Source organism: Macrosteles quadrilineatus, unplaced genomic scaffold (assembly GCF_028750875.1).
Source record: "Macrosteles quadrilineatus isolate MER2022 unplaced genomic scaffold, UCM_ALF_1.0 Scaffold_2__2_contigs__length_208266976, whole genome shotgun sequence".
Taxonomy (NCBI): Eukaryota; Metazoa; Arthropoda; class Insecta; order Hemiptera; family Cicadellidae; genus Macrosteles; species Macrosteles quadrilineatus.
Window position 1 is genome coordinate 121,372,827 of NW_026542595.1, and position 13,546 is coordinate 121,386,372.

The 13,546-nt window shown below is 39.2% G+C and overlaps 1 protein-coding gene across 2 annotated transcripts; it reads right to left on the reverse strand.

Annotated features, from left to right (window-relative positions):
- Positions 1 to 945: 945 nt before the first annotated feature.
- LOC128986665 (uncharacterized) lies at positions 946 to 13,017 on the reverse strand. 2 transcript variants are annotated; one of them, XM_054407146.1, is made up of 6 exons: positions 12,970 to 13,017; positions 12,301 to 12,435; positions 4,262 to 4,352; positions 3,872 to 3,948; positions 2,028 to 2,169; positions 946 to 1,752 (listed from the first exon to the last, which is right to left on the reverse strand). In XM_054407146.1, exons 2-6 carry the CDS (start codon positions 12,400 to 12,402, stop codon positions 1,670 to 1,672), a joined length of 495 nt encoding a protein of 164 aa, XP_054263121.1. In that variant the 5' UTR covers positions 12,403 to 12,435; positions 12,970 to 13,017; the 3' UTR covers positions 946 to 1,669. The 2 variants fall into 2 exon arrangements, with proteins under 2 accessions (XP_054263121.1, XP_054263120.1); XM_054407145.1 differs by lacking the exon at positions 12,970 to 13,017 and having other exon boundaries at positions 12,301 to 12,446.
- Between the last annotated feature and the right edge of the window lie 529 nt (positions 13,018 to 13,546).

Sequence of the window (13,546 nt, forward strand, 5' to 3'; positions counted from 1 at the left end):
ACTCGTTTTGCAACCGTTTTATCTTCAACTGTTATGAAACACCCTGTGGGGACGCATAGCACAACTTGTAAGCCATTAGGGTTGTAGTCAATAGCTGGGTGCCTATCACGGCCAGGTACCTTTCACCCCTTTCATCCCCCTCCCCCCCTTTGACATTGCCCTTTCTTCTCTACATGTTGCTTCCCATTTTCACCACCATTGCTGTATTAATTAACAAGACAATGTTTACCGTTTCGTGTTTCCAGAGGGAAACTTTCTTGACACATTTCTCGTGGACTTTCGGTTTCAATAAAAATCTTTTAGAATTGTATTTGTTGTTTGAAAATTGTTGGCTGTTTGTTTTTCAAGACTACTGATTGACTTGTATATTCACTTGTAATGGTAATCAAATTTTTTCTCTTACATTGCAATTTTAAATTGTTATTTGAGCCAACAAGAATATTTTTCAGATATTTTAATACATTTTTATCTTGATCATACATTTTTGTCTCTAATATATTTTCAAAGTTTACATAAATCTGGTTTATTTAGACATGACATTCTATCTTTGATTTTCTAGAAGGAAGTAGGAAATTCAAGAAAATATCTCTAGCAATTTTTTTGTTTGGGGTAGATTATGAAATTTTATTTGATAGGGACAAAATACTAAAAAGTGTTCCTTGGTATTTCAAGGGAATAGCAGCGTAAACTTATCACTGTAAAAGTAGGTTATATAATGAAATACATAGAAAAAAGCAAATATTTATTAAAGAAAATCTTTTAACTTTTAGGAGTTTGAAAACACACATGGTACAAATGTATTATAGAGACACAAGAAAACTCTTGTTTTGCTCAAACTACTAATGATTGTTAATTGACTTTTTTTAGAATAAAAAATAAGTATATCATTAGAGTCCCTTGGAAGTAGTGGTATCTATCTAGTAAATAACAAGATCTTCTGCAGTAAAAGTCTCTTTATTATTGAAAGTAAGTAATTTACAAACAAGACTGTACAGAACTGTTCAAACATGCACCGGTATTAATTATATGCACAAGATACAGTTTTAGGAACTTATGAAATTTAATTAAAAGTGAAGGCATAATTAGAAATCTACAAAGTTTTACATTCGGTAGTCTACATATGAGGTTTTCTAAAATGTTAAATATAATAGGTGATCTCAAGGAGAAGATAAACATAAAAATACTGTACTGGAATGAAAGATTTTCTAGGATTTTACTCATCCCTCCACAGCTTAGAAAATAATATAAACAAATATTTGGGAATTAAATCATACAATAAACGGTCAAACCATGGGGAATGTGAATTGGAAGAGAATTACCACTTTCAAAATTACTATAAAGGTGAAAATTGTTTTTTATTCGTAAATAAACATTATTATCACACTATCTTTTTTTAAGTCAAATATATGATTTTTAGGCTAAAGGGCTAACTTCACTCATAATTCACAGAGTTTTACACTTATATAATGTGAAAATTTAAGTAACATCCATTGTAAGCTTTACATTACCGCTGCAAAATATTTCTTTTAATCAATGAAAGAAGAAATATTTTAATTTGACACTAACCACATGCACATACAAAATAACAGATCTCTATGAAGATTCTGTTTGTTCCAAGGATTAAGTTAATTTTTCTGCAACATTTTTGTACTTAAAGCTTTTGTCATTTTCAAGCCTTGCCCAGTCCTCTGTCTACATCCCTTACTTGTCGGTAGTAACTGTAGACCACAAAGAAAAAGTAGACTGTCACTGCTGAAAATTGAAAAATACCGTCAAAACCACATACAGAATTTCAAAATGTACATCTAGGTATCTATTGTTTAATATCAAAATTTGACTTGTATATCTTCATTTTTTGTGAATACCTATACCTAAACACATTTTGAACTGCTTTTGAGTTAGTACAGTATGCAAAGTAGATTTAACTAGGTGTATTACTTACATTTTCACACATCAGGATCCATTTTTATTAAAATTAAAAAACAAAATGGACTTTTTACATAACTGGAGAGGTACAAAATACTTACAAACATGAGTAGCTAAGCTGACAATTCGGGGGTTTAGATCGCCAATGGCCAAATGACTCGCCATAGTCGCTAGATACGCTCCTTCCATCATAACTACAACTAACGCCACCACAAGCCACGGCAAGATCAAACCTGCATTTTCCTGAAACAGTTTTTTAATACATTTATATTATGATCAATATTAATAGTTAGCATTTTGAAGGCAACACATGATTTCAATTCAGTTTGACAACAAGAAGCATATTTCCTTTGAAAGACGGTCATTCTAAACTTTTTGATAAGAGCCTAACCCATAAATTGGGTAAATTATTTTAAAATTGAATTTATTTTCTAAATTTTTTTCTGATAATCTTTGGATTTTGACAGGAACTCTTTAAACCCGAGACTCTTCAACGACACTTTAAATCTCTAGGTTCATCCCCGTTTTCCAACGATAGTTTGTTTTGTTGCTGAATACTGGCTAAATCAAGCTGGTTTTTAGTCAGGATAGTTTGTTGACAGCTTTTTGATGGTTAGAAACTGGACCCAGCTGTCCTCGTTTATTAAGCTTTCAATTCAATTCCGGTTGTCTTTATTCATCAAGTCCATTAGGAAAATATAAATGAATAGCGTCAAATTTCTTAAATAAAAAGTTATAATGAAATGTACATGCTTTTAGTATGCAAGAGAAAATTTTAAAAGAACAAAATACCAACAGAAAAAGACATAAATAAAGTGAAAACATATACTTTAATTTAGTAGGGAAAGAGAAGCCAATTACAGTTCATCAAATGAATAAAGGTCCCTGCCAACGAGAAATTTCTTAAAGTTTTTTAAAATATTATTTTAATAAATAGTCTTAGATAAAAAGAATGTTTAAGTGATAAAGACACTATTCTACACTCTCCCCGCAGTGCATTTATATTCAGTTTATAATATGTACTCAAATATGCGTTTGTGTGATACAGATACGATTGATTAATGTTGTAACAAATTTAAATACCCCCGCCGCAGCAAACCTGCAGACTAAGCGAATTTTAACTTGTCTGATTACATTTTTACTAAAATATTTCCATAAATAAGACATATTTATTCCCTATTTAAATAACATTAGATTTAACGAGTGCTTAGGTTTGCTGCTACGGGGAAGGTAAAAAGTGTTTTTTGACCATAAGTCAATAGTATAAGATGAAATAAATAAATTTGCCAAAATTTATAAATATATATCCATAAACAAGTAAACTACAACAATTTTCATTTTCTCCATATAAGAATAACATGGGAATTTTAAATTATACTATTTTTGAATTTTCTCCATGACCATTAGGCATATAACAGTGCTTCAATATACTAAATTATTTATTTTTTTAAGCTCTACAAAACGGTTTAGAAAGAAATTGCAATTTTTTTTGTTTTTTTCGCATTTTTGCCACATGAAACCCCCCATAAAACCCCGTTCCCATGGTCCGATTATGCTGGATCGCGAACTCGTTCAAATAGACGTAGGTTTACACGTTTTTACCAAATTTCATCAAAATCGGACCATTTTTGCTTGAGTTATCGCACTAACTGACACACATATATATATGAATTTGAACGGATGGTGTTTTTGACCTCTTGTCCTTCTAGGGGCCTCAAAATGAAAAATTAAATTGGTCCTGGGTCCAGGTCTTACCATGAGTACTACGGTAATAGCTTATTCCCTATATGGGGAATTCCCTAAAACTACCTTAATTAAACAAACATACAAATCGTTTTTGGCAAAAGAGTAAAATGGGTAGAAACACTAATAAGATTTTCCTTTATTGAAGTTATAATAAAAACAATTTAATTACATCATGATATTTTCATATGTTAAACCTTACCTTGTGGGTGGCAATGATCAGAAAAAGGCTGAAAATGGCCTGAAGAGTACGAGCCCCAAGTATACACGACTCCAAAACTAAAAGAAAAACACTATATTTTAGATGGTAGGGCTACTAAATATGTAAAATAACTTATAAAAATATTTACCCAGTTTTACAAAACATTTGGAGTAGGAATAAGCATTTCGAAGGAAGAGAATAAGAAAAACCTAATAGGGAACATGATGTACGCAGTTTTGATTCTCTCTGTCTAAAAACATGTCTATACTTTGTCAATGCAAATTAAAATAGTTTGTTATAAAAGAGAAACCAACAATAAAGCATGGAGCACGTTTATCCATCTATACAGAAATTTATTGTAAACGTTAACAGAAAATAATTTCTTCTTACCTGTGTCGATATTTGAATCTTTGCTAACAATTACATAGTTTCCGTTTATGAGTGACATTATCGCCATGTATGTAAGAATGCTTGCCCAAATCTGTAATATTATAGGATTATTACAATTGGAATCTGTAGGAATATTACAACAGAATATAAGAACACTAAAAATATACACTTAATTTTATGTCATTGATATTTCAAAAGACTAAAAAAATGTTTAGTTTGTTAAGTATGAGGTATGTTTTTTAAGACAATAATAGGGTTTTTACATACCTCAGTCAAATAGTCCAAAAATGATATTGCTCAACAGCTTACATGTTTCGTTGCGAAGACAACATTATCAAAGCTTGCAACTCGTCAAAAACACATTTAAAACACGAACACGAACACAGAAAACATTAATACGGTACGAATACACGATTGACATTTATGATTCTCTCTATCGTGCTCTTACTCTTGCGACGCGCCTTTCTGCACTGGAAAAAATAATATTAAAAGTGCAGTGCAGTCGCAACCGTTTGCCGGGGATAGCTCAGCCTACAATGGCTGGGTAAAATTCCAGGGTCTGCGATAAGGTCAGGGAAACCACTAGGCCAAAAGCCGGGTCTAACCGGTATAGGACTGGCTCATACACGGGCACTGTGAACAAGTCAAAAACAAGTCACCAAAACAAACGTGCAATAATCACTACCAGACCTACGCCGATTCTCCACACTCCTAGGGGGTCGTTGCTGACTACGCAACTCGGGCTTCGTCCTAACTATCCAATAGCTAAGCCCAGAGTGCCTAAAACACGGTGAGTTACACGACGACTTGCCAATAAAAACCACAACGCGTGTTATCACCAGGCGGGGTCTACTAGGCCACTATAATCCAATACACAACTCTAATGCCCAAGCTAAGAATCAAACAGTTCACTCAATAATCGTACCACATAATAATATACAAGTACACTATAGGTAGAGTGACTACACCACTAGTAGCTGGTCTCAATAAATACCAAGCCAAACAAGCAAGACTAAATGGCAATTGCACTATTAAAATATTGAGCTACTTAGTAGCAGATAAATAAATATTGAATACGTTCCAAACACTAGATAAATATATTATCTGATAGCCGGTACTCCGCTATCCAAGCTACCAAGATAACGTGTTGGACTACCAAACAAGCTGTTCAGGTTAAATTAAAATAATCAAATGAATAAACAATAACAACCCTACTACTGTTACTGCTACTACCAACGTTATATTGCTTAGCCGGGCTTCTGTTAATAGGCTAATAAAACTAGCTACTAGCCTACTGGCCTCGTGCTTCCAACTACGCACGCTAAATCGTGCAGCCTAGGTTTGTCAGGCCTCAGAGTTATTAGTAATATAACTAACTCTAGGTACAACGCAAAATAATATCTACTACAGTCAATTAAATTATCTTATTTGCGCTCTAGCACCTGCCCAGAACCGTCAGGAGTACACTTTAATATTATTCCTGACTAATATAAATCCTAACTACCGTCAGGCTTTGACCAGCACGGTTACAACTCTAACTCTCGCAATAAAATCAGATATTAATATTATCAACTCTTAAACCAAAATGTAAGTAACGTCGTCCACTCACCAACAGTGGGTCTGTACCCAACTTACACCAACACTCGGCGCGATCACACCACCAACGTACTCCGACACCACTGTCACGTACACTCCTCTCTACGTACACCACCGACGTATCCCAGTGGTCTTCACAAGACACCACACTAACTCTTCCTTACTGTCCGGGATCCACCACTAGAATGTCTGTCCTAGGCTATCCTGAGAAACTAGGATATCCCAGGCTTATCGGCACTGATAAGCCGGGTCAAAGGGCGCTAGCCAGGTTCGCCGCCGCCGCTTGCCTACCTCAACAATCGGTGCGCGGCCAAATAGCAAATATTTACCCCCCTAGGAAAATAACTCGTTACATCCCCCACTTACATCGGGATGAAAAAAAAGAAAACGGCCAAAAAGAAAAAAAATCTTTGAACTCCGGCCAAAACAGAATACTCCAACCCCTAACCCAATGGTGAACCCTACACCACAGGTCTCAAACTTAAAACAAAGAAAAACTCTTCTACTCGCCACTACCAGCCAACATGGTGCTGAATGATTTGGCATCAGGAACCAGACGGGGATTTCCATTGCAAGGGCCTTCGGGGTCTTCGTCACCAATTTTGACACTGTCCATGCGGCCCCCTTGGCCAGAACAGTCATCACCCACGCCCATTGTTATCACCTCCGTCACGACCGTCACAAGTCCGAGATCTCGTATGGCATCCATACCCAAAATCATATCCGTGGTGAGAGTGGGGACATACAAGGCATCTCCTATCCACCGTCTTCCCGCAGCTTCTGCTAGCCGAAACGAATACTCGGCCGTTGACTGTGTCCCATCTGCCATCCTTAGAGGAGCGGTAATCTTACAAGGCTCAATCCCCTGGCGTCGAAGATGTTCGGCGACTCCTCGCCCAACCAGGTTAACTACGGACCCAGTGTCCAATAACGCCTTAAAAACGCTGCCCATCAGCACAACTTCAACAAAGGGCCTTGTCTCCGAAACCAGCCGGTTCTCGTCTACTCCACCAACCAGGCTGTTTAGTTTTCCGAGCCACTCGGACCACTCTTCTGAGGTCGTTCGTTTTCGGTGGCCTTGCCCAGTTGACCTCCTGATGTCTGAGCTGGCCTGCCGTTTCCCGCACGACATCCACACTGGTTCACAGTAAGACCGGGTTTCCCACACCCAAAACAGGAGACGGTCCTCAGTTTGCCACATTCTCGGGCAAAGTGGCCAATCTCCTGGCACCTAAAACATTTCACCGTCCCCTTTGGACCCTCAGCTGCTGTCACGGGCCGTTGACCGTGGACCCGATTCAACTTCGAAGCCACCCGCCCAAGCGACTCAGCTTCCGGAGATGATCTCTCGAAACTCCGCTTCTCGACTGCGGCAGTTTCGGCGCGCTTCTCCACCTTCTTTTTGGGTGCGTAGGCGGTTTCCAAAACCAGCGCTACGTTTGGAGAAGGAGGAGGTCGGAAGGCCGCCTTCTCTCGCAGATAGGCCTCATAGTCTTCAGCCAACTCAACCATCTCAGCCAGGTTGCTGAAGTCCCGCCGTCGCACCATGAGCTTGTACTCGGGTCGCATGTTGTTGTAGATCAAGTCCAATCTACCATACTCCGACAACGTACCGCTACGCCTAAGCAAGGTACTTATGGCAACAACGTAGTCCCGGAAGTGCTCGCCTTCACCCTGTGTCCTTTTCCGGATCTCCTCATCCAAGTTCCTCCAATATCCTGGTGGGAAGAACTGGATTTCAAACTGACGCCGGAAAGCTTCAAAGGAATACAGGAGCTCCTTGCAATTCCTGTACCATAGAAGCGCTGAGCCTTGCAACAGCTCCGGCAGCGCTCTGAGCAGGTCCTCTGATGATACGGAGTAGGACACCATCAGCTCTTCGAGGCGCTCTAGGAATGACACTGGGTCTCGTCGGCCATCAAACCTCAAACCCCACTTCCGGACCATGTCGCATATCTTGGAACAATTCTTCGGCTCCACCCTGCTGGCCTCATTCGAGAGCATATCCGATCCACGTGGCACCTCCACGTTAGAAGGACGAACTGGTCTCTCCAAACTATCACTGGGCCGCTGCCATCCCTCGGGTCTACTTGGTAACCCAAAGGTAGACAGCTGAGCAGCCACAACAGGGGATGCAGGGTTGGCGGGTCTTTCGAACCCATAGCCGACCTCATTACTCGGCGAGCCTCTCGCCTGTCGCACCACCGATGCCAGATATTCTCGAAGAGTCCGGGTATCAGTATCCAAAGACAACCCAAGAATCTCTTTGACCGCCTCTAACTCCCTGCTAAGTTCCCCTATCTCTATTTGGCCCGAATCAGTACTACCCAGTACCTGAGGTACGGTTCTCGGGGGGTCAGGAAGTCCCATAGTGGTAATAGCTGGCGGTACATATGTCGCTGCAGCAGCCCCAGCCGTACACAGCCTGTCATCGCTGTACCGACGGGCATTCCGCTGCTTCCAAAACGACGAGAACCTCTGCCGTAACTCCGCAGAAGTACCAGTGGTCACCAAACCATACTGGTCCATCGTCCTCATGAGCTCCCCTTTCGAAAGGTCATAGATCCATCCCACGCGAACGTCCCGGGGCTGCGACCCCAAGGACAAAGTCGCTGGCGCGGAATAGGTCAACGAAGTTGTCACCGTCGTAGCCACTACCGAAGAAATTGTCGGCCAAACGGGCGAAGACGCCGGCCACAATGACGATGTCGTCATCACCGACAGTTCGGAGCTAACCCCAGAACTAGTCGTAGCAATAGCAGACGTAATAGGCGTACCGCCCAGCACGGACGTCGTACTCGTAGTCACAACCATATTTAAAATTCAAATACCACGACTAATCCGCAAAAATAAGAGCGAAACCGATTAAAATCTATTTAACACCGTACTATAAATCAAACCAAATATAGGTGTGAAAGTCAAACCACAAATACACAATAAGGGTTCTCACTCAAATAATATTCGATGATAAAGCTCAATTAATTAGCAAAATTAAAATTACTAACTAATCTATATGTATACAACCACCAAATAAATAATTAGGGTTCACAACACACCACGCTGTAACAGAAAACAGGTTAGGCCTACCCAACCGACTATAAAATCACAGCAGGTCTGCCTAAAACTCTGCTCAACAGCTCAGGTCCGCAGCCAATCTGCACAAGTCCGCAGCAAATCTGCACAAATAAAATTATTTTGTTCGGGCGCCGTTAATACGTCAGCAACTCAGCACCACTGCCAACCTCAGTCCCTGTTCGCAGGCGCCATCTTGCGACGAGATTTTCTGCACTGGAAAAAAAATATTAAAAGTGCAGTGCAGTCGCAACCGTTTGCCGGGGATAGCTCAGCCTACAATGGCTGGGTAAAATTCCAGGGTCTGCGATAAGGTCAGGGAAACCACTAGGCCAAAAGCCGGGTCTAACCGGTATAGGACTGGCTCATACACGGGCACTGTGAACAAGTCAAAAACAAGTCACCAAAACAAACGTGCAATAATCACTACCAGACCTACGCCGATTCTCCACACTCCTAGGGGGTCGTTGCTGACTACGCAACTCGGGCTTCGTCCTAACTATCCAATAGCTAAGCCCAGAGTGCCTAAAACACGGTGAGTTACACGACGACTTGCCAATAAAAACCACAACGCGTGTTATCACCAGGCGGGGTCTACTAGGCCACTATAATCCAATACACAACTCTAATGCCCAAGCTAAGAATCAAACAGTTCACTCAATAATCGTACCACATAATAATATACAAGTACACTATAGGTAGAGTGACTACACCACTAGTAGCTGGTCTCAATAAATACCAAGCCAAACAAGCAAGACTAAATGGCAATTGCACTATTAAAATATTGAGCTACTTAGTAGCAGATAAATAAATATTGAATACGTTCCAAACACTAGATAAATATATTATCTGATAGCCGGTACTCCGCTATCCAAGCTACCAAGATAACGTGTTGGACTACCAAACAAGCTGTTCAGGTTAAATTAAAATAATCAAATGAATAAACAATAACAACCCTACTACTGTTACTGCTACTACCAACGTTATATTGCTTAGCCGGGCTTCTGTTAATAGGCTAATAAAACTAGCTACTAGCCTACTGGCCTCGTGCTTTCAACTACGCACGCTAAATCGTGCAGCCTAGGTTTGTCGGGCCTCAGAGTTATTAGTAATATAACTAACTCTAGGTACAACGCAAAATAATATCTACTACAGTCAATTAAATTATCTTATTTGCGCTCTAGCACCTGCCCAGAACCGTCAGGAGTACACTTTAATATTATTCCTGACTAATATAAATCCTAACTACCGTCAGGCTTTGACCAGCACGGTTACAACTCTAACTCTCGCAATAAAATCAGATATTAATATTATCAACTCTTAAACCAAAATGTAAGTAACGTCGTCCACTCACCAACAGTGGGTCTGTACCCAACTTACACCAACACTCGGCGCGATCACACCACCAACGTACTCCGACACCACTGTCACGTACACTCCTCTCTACGTACACCACCGACGTATCCCAGTGGTCTTCACAAGACACCACACTAACTCTTCCTTACTGTCCGGGATCCACCACTAGAATGTCTGTCCTAGGCTATCCTGAGAAACTAGGATATCCCAGGCTTATCGGCACTGATAAGCCGGGTCAAAGGGCGCTAGCCAGGTTCGCCGCCGCCGCTTGCCTACCTCAACAATCGGTGCGCGGCCAAATAGCAAATATTTACCCCCCTAGGAAAATAACTCGTTACACTCTTGTTTTTTAGAGGTATGTAAAAAACCTATTATTGTCTTAACAATATAGTCCAGGGGCCGAAAACATGAATTATGTTTTTTAAGTACCGCTTTTAAAAATAAAACCAAAACCAGTATACTTATTGTTTGCACTACGACACGAGGCAAAAAATCTACCAGTAACACCCCCGTTCTGTCCCAAAAGACAGTACACATAAACTTTCAGGCTGAAATCGTTTGCTTTAACTTCAGTTTCTTTGGCAAATGTGTATCCCGCCAATCCATGGATTGTTTTTTTTTTTTACTCTGGTGTAACATAAGACACCCATGTTTCATCGCTTGTAACAATTTGACTTATCAAATCCTTTACCCTCGTAGCGCTCAAGAAAAGTCAATGCACTGCCTAGACCCTTGGTTTTGTTCACCTGTCAACGTTTTCGGCACCCAGCGTGAGCACAATTTTCGGTACTTTAATTTCTCAGTCCCAATATCATAAAGGACACTTCTCGAAACTAAAGGAAACTCATAAGATAATGATGAGATCGTAAACCGTCTGTTCTATCTCACTTTTCCATCCTCTTTACGCAACAATTCATTGGTAATGACAGATGGCCGCCCAGTGCGTTGCTCATCATGAACGTTGGTGCAGCCGTCTTTAAATAAATGCCCTTACCCACTTGCCTACTATTGATTGATTGATTGATATTTATTGGCACAAAACATACAGATTATTACAGGATGTATGTACAGGTGCTTCGTCATAAATAAAATTGTCCTTATACAAGTCGTCTCTTTCCTTCTAGGTTAAATACATTTTAAAACCTCCGTTAAAGTTTAGTTTTTATTCCGTTTTTAGTTAGTTTAGTCCGTTAGTTTAGTTTTTATTTCGTCACTCATAATGTTCTCGCCATACACTTCACTAATTTGGCGATTTATTTCAATGGCTTTTACACCTATAGCACTTAAAATCTAAATACAGTGCACACTTCACAGTCGACGGCAGTCTCAATTGGCGGCACCATTTTGAATGCTTGAAACCGGATGTAAACACGACCAATTGTTGCTGAATGTCCGGCGCAGGCTTGCCAATAGATGCACATACACAGCGCAAATGTCCAAAATGCCAATCGCAGCGCTGGAAGGGAGAAATTTAAAAACGATAATTAAAAAGCCTCGTATTTAGTCTTTTCTTATTCTTTACGAATCTCTGTCTTTTATTGGTCCAGAACCCTAGGATGTCAGGTAGAAGTAGATCGATAGTAAAGGGGAATCAGAATGGTTTTCACTTCAGTGTTTTCATACTAAAAGAACAAAAATCCCCCTTACCAGGACAAGAAAATCCTCTTTACGTAGTATGTAAATCCCGTTTTATGCCACAAAAAATTTGGTTAAAATCCTGTTCTATCTCAAAAGTGGTCTTTTTGATTTATCATTACGAAATAGGCTAGCTGATTTTAATACTATGCTAAAATAATTAATTAATTGTGGTTGATTTTTATCTGAAAATCTGTAGTCAAAATCTAAAATCCCGTATTTTGTTTGAATCCTGTGCATGATCTAATCATCAGTTTTATAGAAAACACTGATTCCCTTACTGAAATTGTAAAAATTCCATTTTAAAATACTCAACACAAAAATACATTTTTCAAACACAAAGAACAATATTTTTTGTTATGAAACTGCACTGTACCAACCATGGTGATGAACCCTATGATCATGGAGCCGGTTTTGAGTGAACAGCCGCAACAACATTCCTTGAGCATGGGTAAACCGCTAGACACCATGATGCTGGTCATCGATCGGTCTTCAACTCGGGAATCTGGAGATAACTATAGATTGTAAACAACAAAAAATGGTGTGACTAGCGGTGAATATAATATTCGGTGTAGGATAAAATTGTTTAAAGGAAGTGTTAAGCATTGCTGAAGTGTTGTAAAACAACCTAATCACATGCAGAATGCACGATTCAAGCCAGTTTGTACTGAAATGAGTCTGAAAGTAAATTATAGCTGTTGACTAAAGAACACTGTTATTAAAAAAGAACTGTTCTGTAATTCTTGTAAATTATTTTTGAATTATTGATGGAATTTTTTTTAAAGTTGGTGTCAGTAGAGTTAACTGTAAGGAAGGACCATGAGGTCCTAAGTTTGCCTCAATAAAGAAGGATTTTCAGTTTATTTCAGTAAATAAACTGCCAGTTTTTAAGAGTAACTTGAATTCTGAAAACAGGAAACAATAATGTTTACAAAGGAAAACTAAAAACTATGAACAATATAAGCCAACAATTAAAAACTGTTTGGTACCAAAAACAAATTAAAAATCACAGATACAAAATTTAGAAACAAGGGAACTTAGCAGTTTACCTGTAAGTTGCAAAGAAGTTGAGTGGGTAATGAGGTTTATCAGCAACAAAGGACTTCTGACAGCTGATATCCTTGTTAAAGTCCTTAGTAGATAAGGCTTCTGATGTAACGGATCACAACCTTGAAAAAATATTCTAGAACATGGACAACATACGCCCACTTGATAAGCGATTGTAAGCTGGGTATCCTAGTAGAGCGCGGCTTGTAATCTAAAGGTCGTCAGATCAATCCTAAAAGAAGTCAGTAGCTTTTTGATGGTTTGAAATTGGGCCCAGCTGTCCCTGATCATTGGGCTTTTAATAAATGATCATGAACAATAAAACAGCTGATTTTAGGCAGCTATAAAGCTTTACATAGCATATCACTTTCTACACTTGCATTACATTCATGTATAGCTAATCAATAGTGCTTAACATGAACTGTAAAAAAGTAGTTTATTTTTTACACCCCGAGTTAAAACTGTTAAAAAGCATTAGAATAAAAATTAACTTAATTGAACAGAGCGGAGCTGATTTCAGTTTCTAATTTCCGTCAACAACGGCAACTTTTTAACCAAGCAAAACAAAAAGAGTAACTT

What these genes read in the sequence shown, in the direction of transcription:
- LOC128986665 (XM_054407146.1), bottom strand. Translation starts at nt 12,402, where the DNA reads ATGACCAGCATCATGGTGTCTAGCGGTTTACCCATGCTCAAGGAATGT. An exon ending in TCATAGGGTTCATCACCATG is followed by an intron (nt 4,353 to 12,300) that starts GTTGGTACAGTG and finishes ATAATATTACAG; the next exon opens with ATTTGGGCAAGCATTCTTAC. An exon ending in AGATTCAAATATCGACACAG is followed by an intron (nt 3,949 to 4,261) that starts GTAAGAAGAAAT and finishes TTTTTCTTTTAG; the next exon opens with TTTTGGAGTCGTGTATACTT.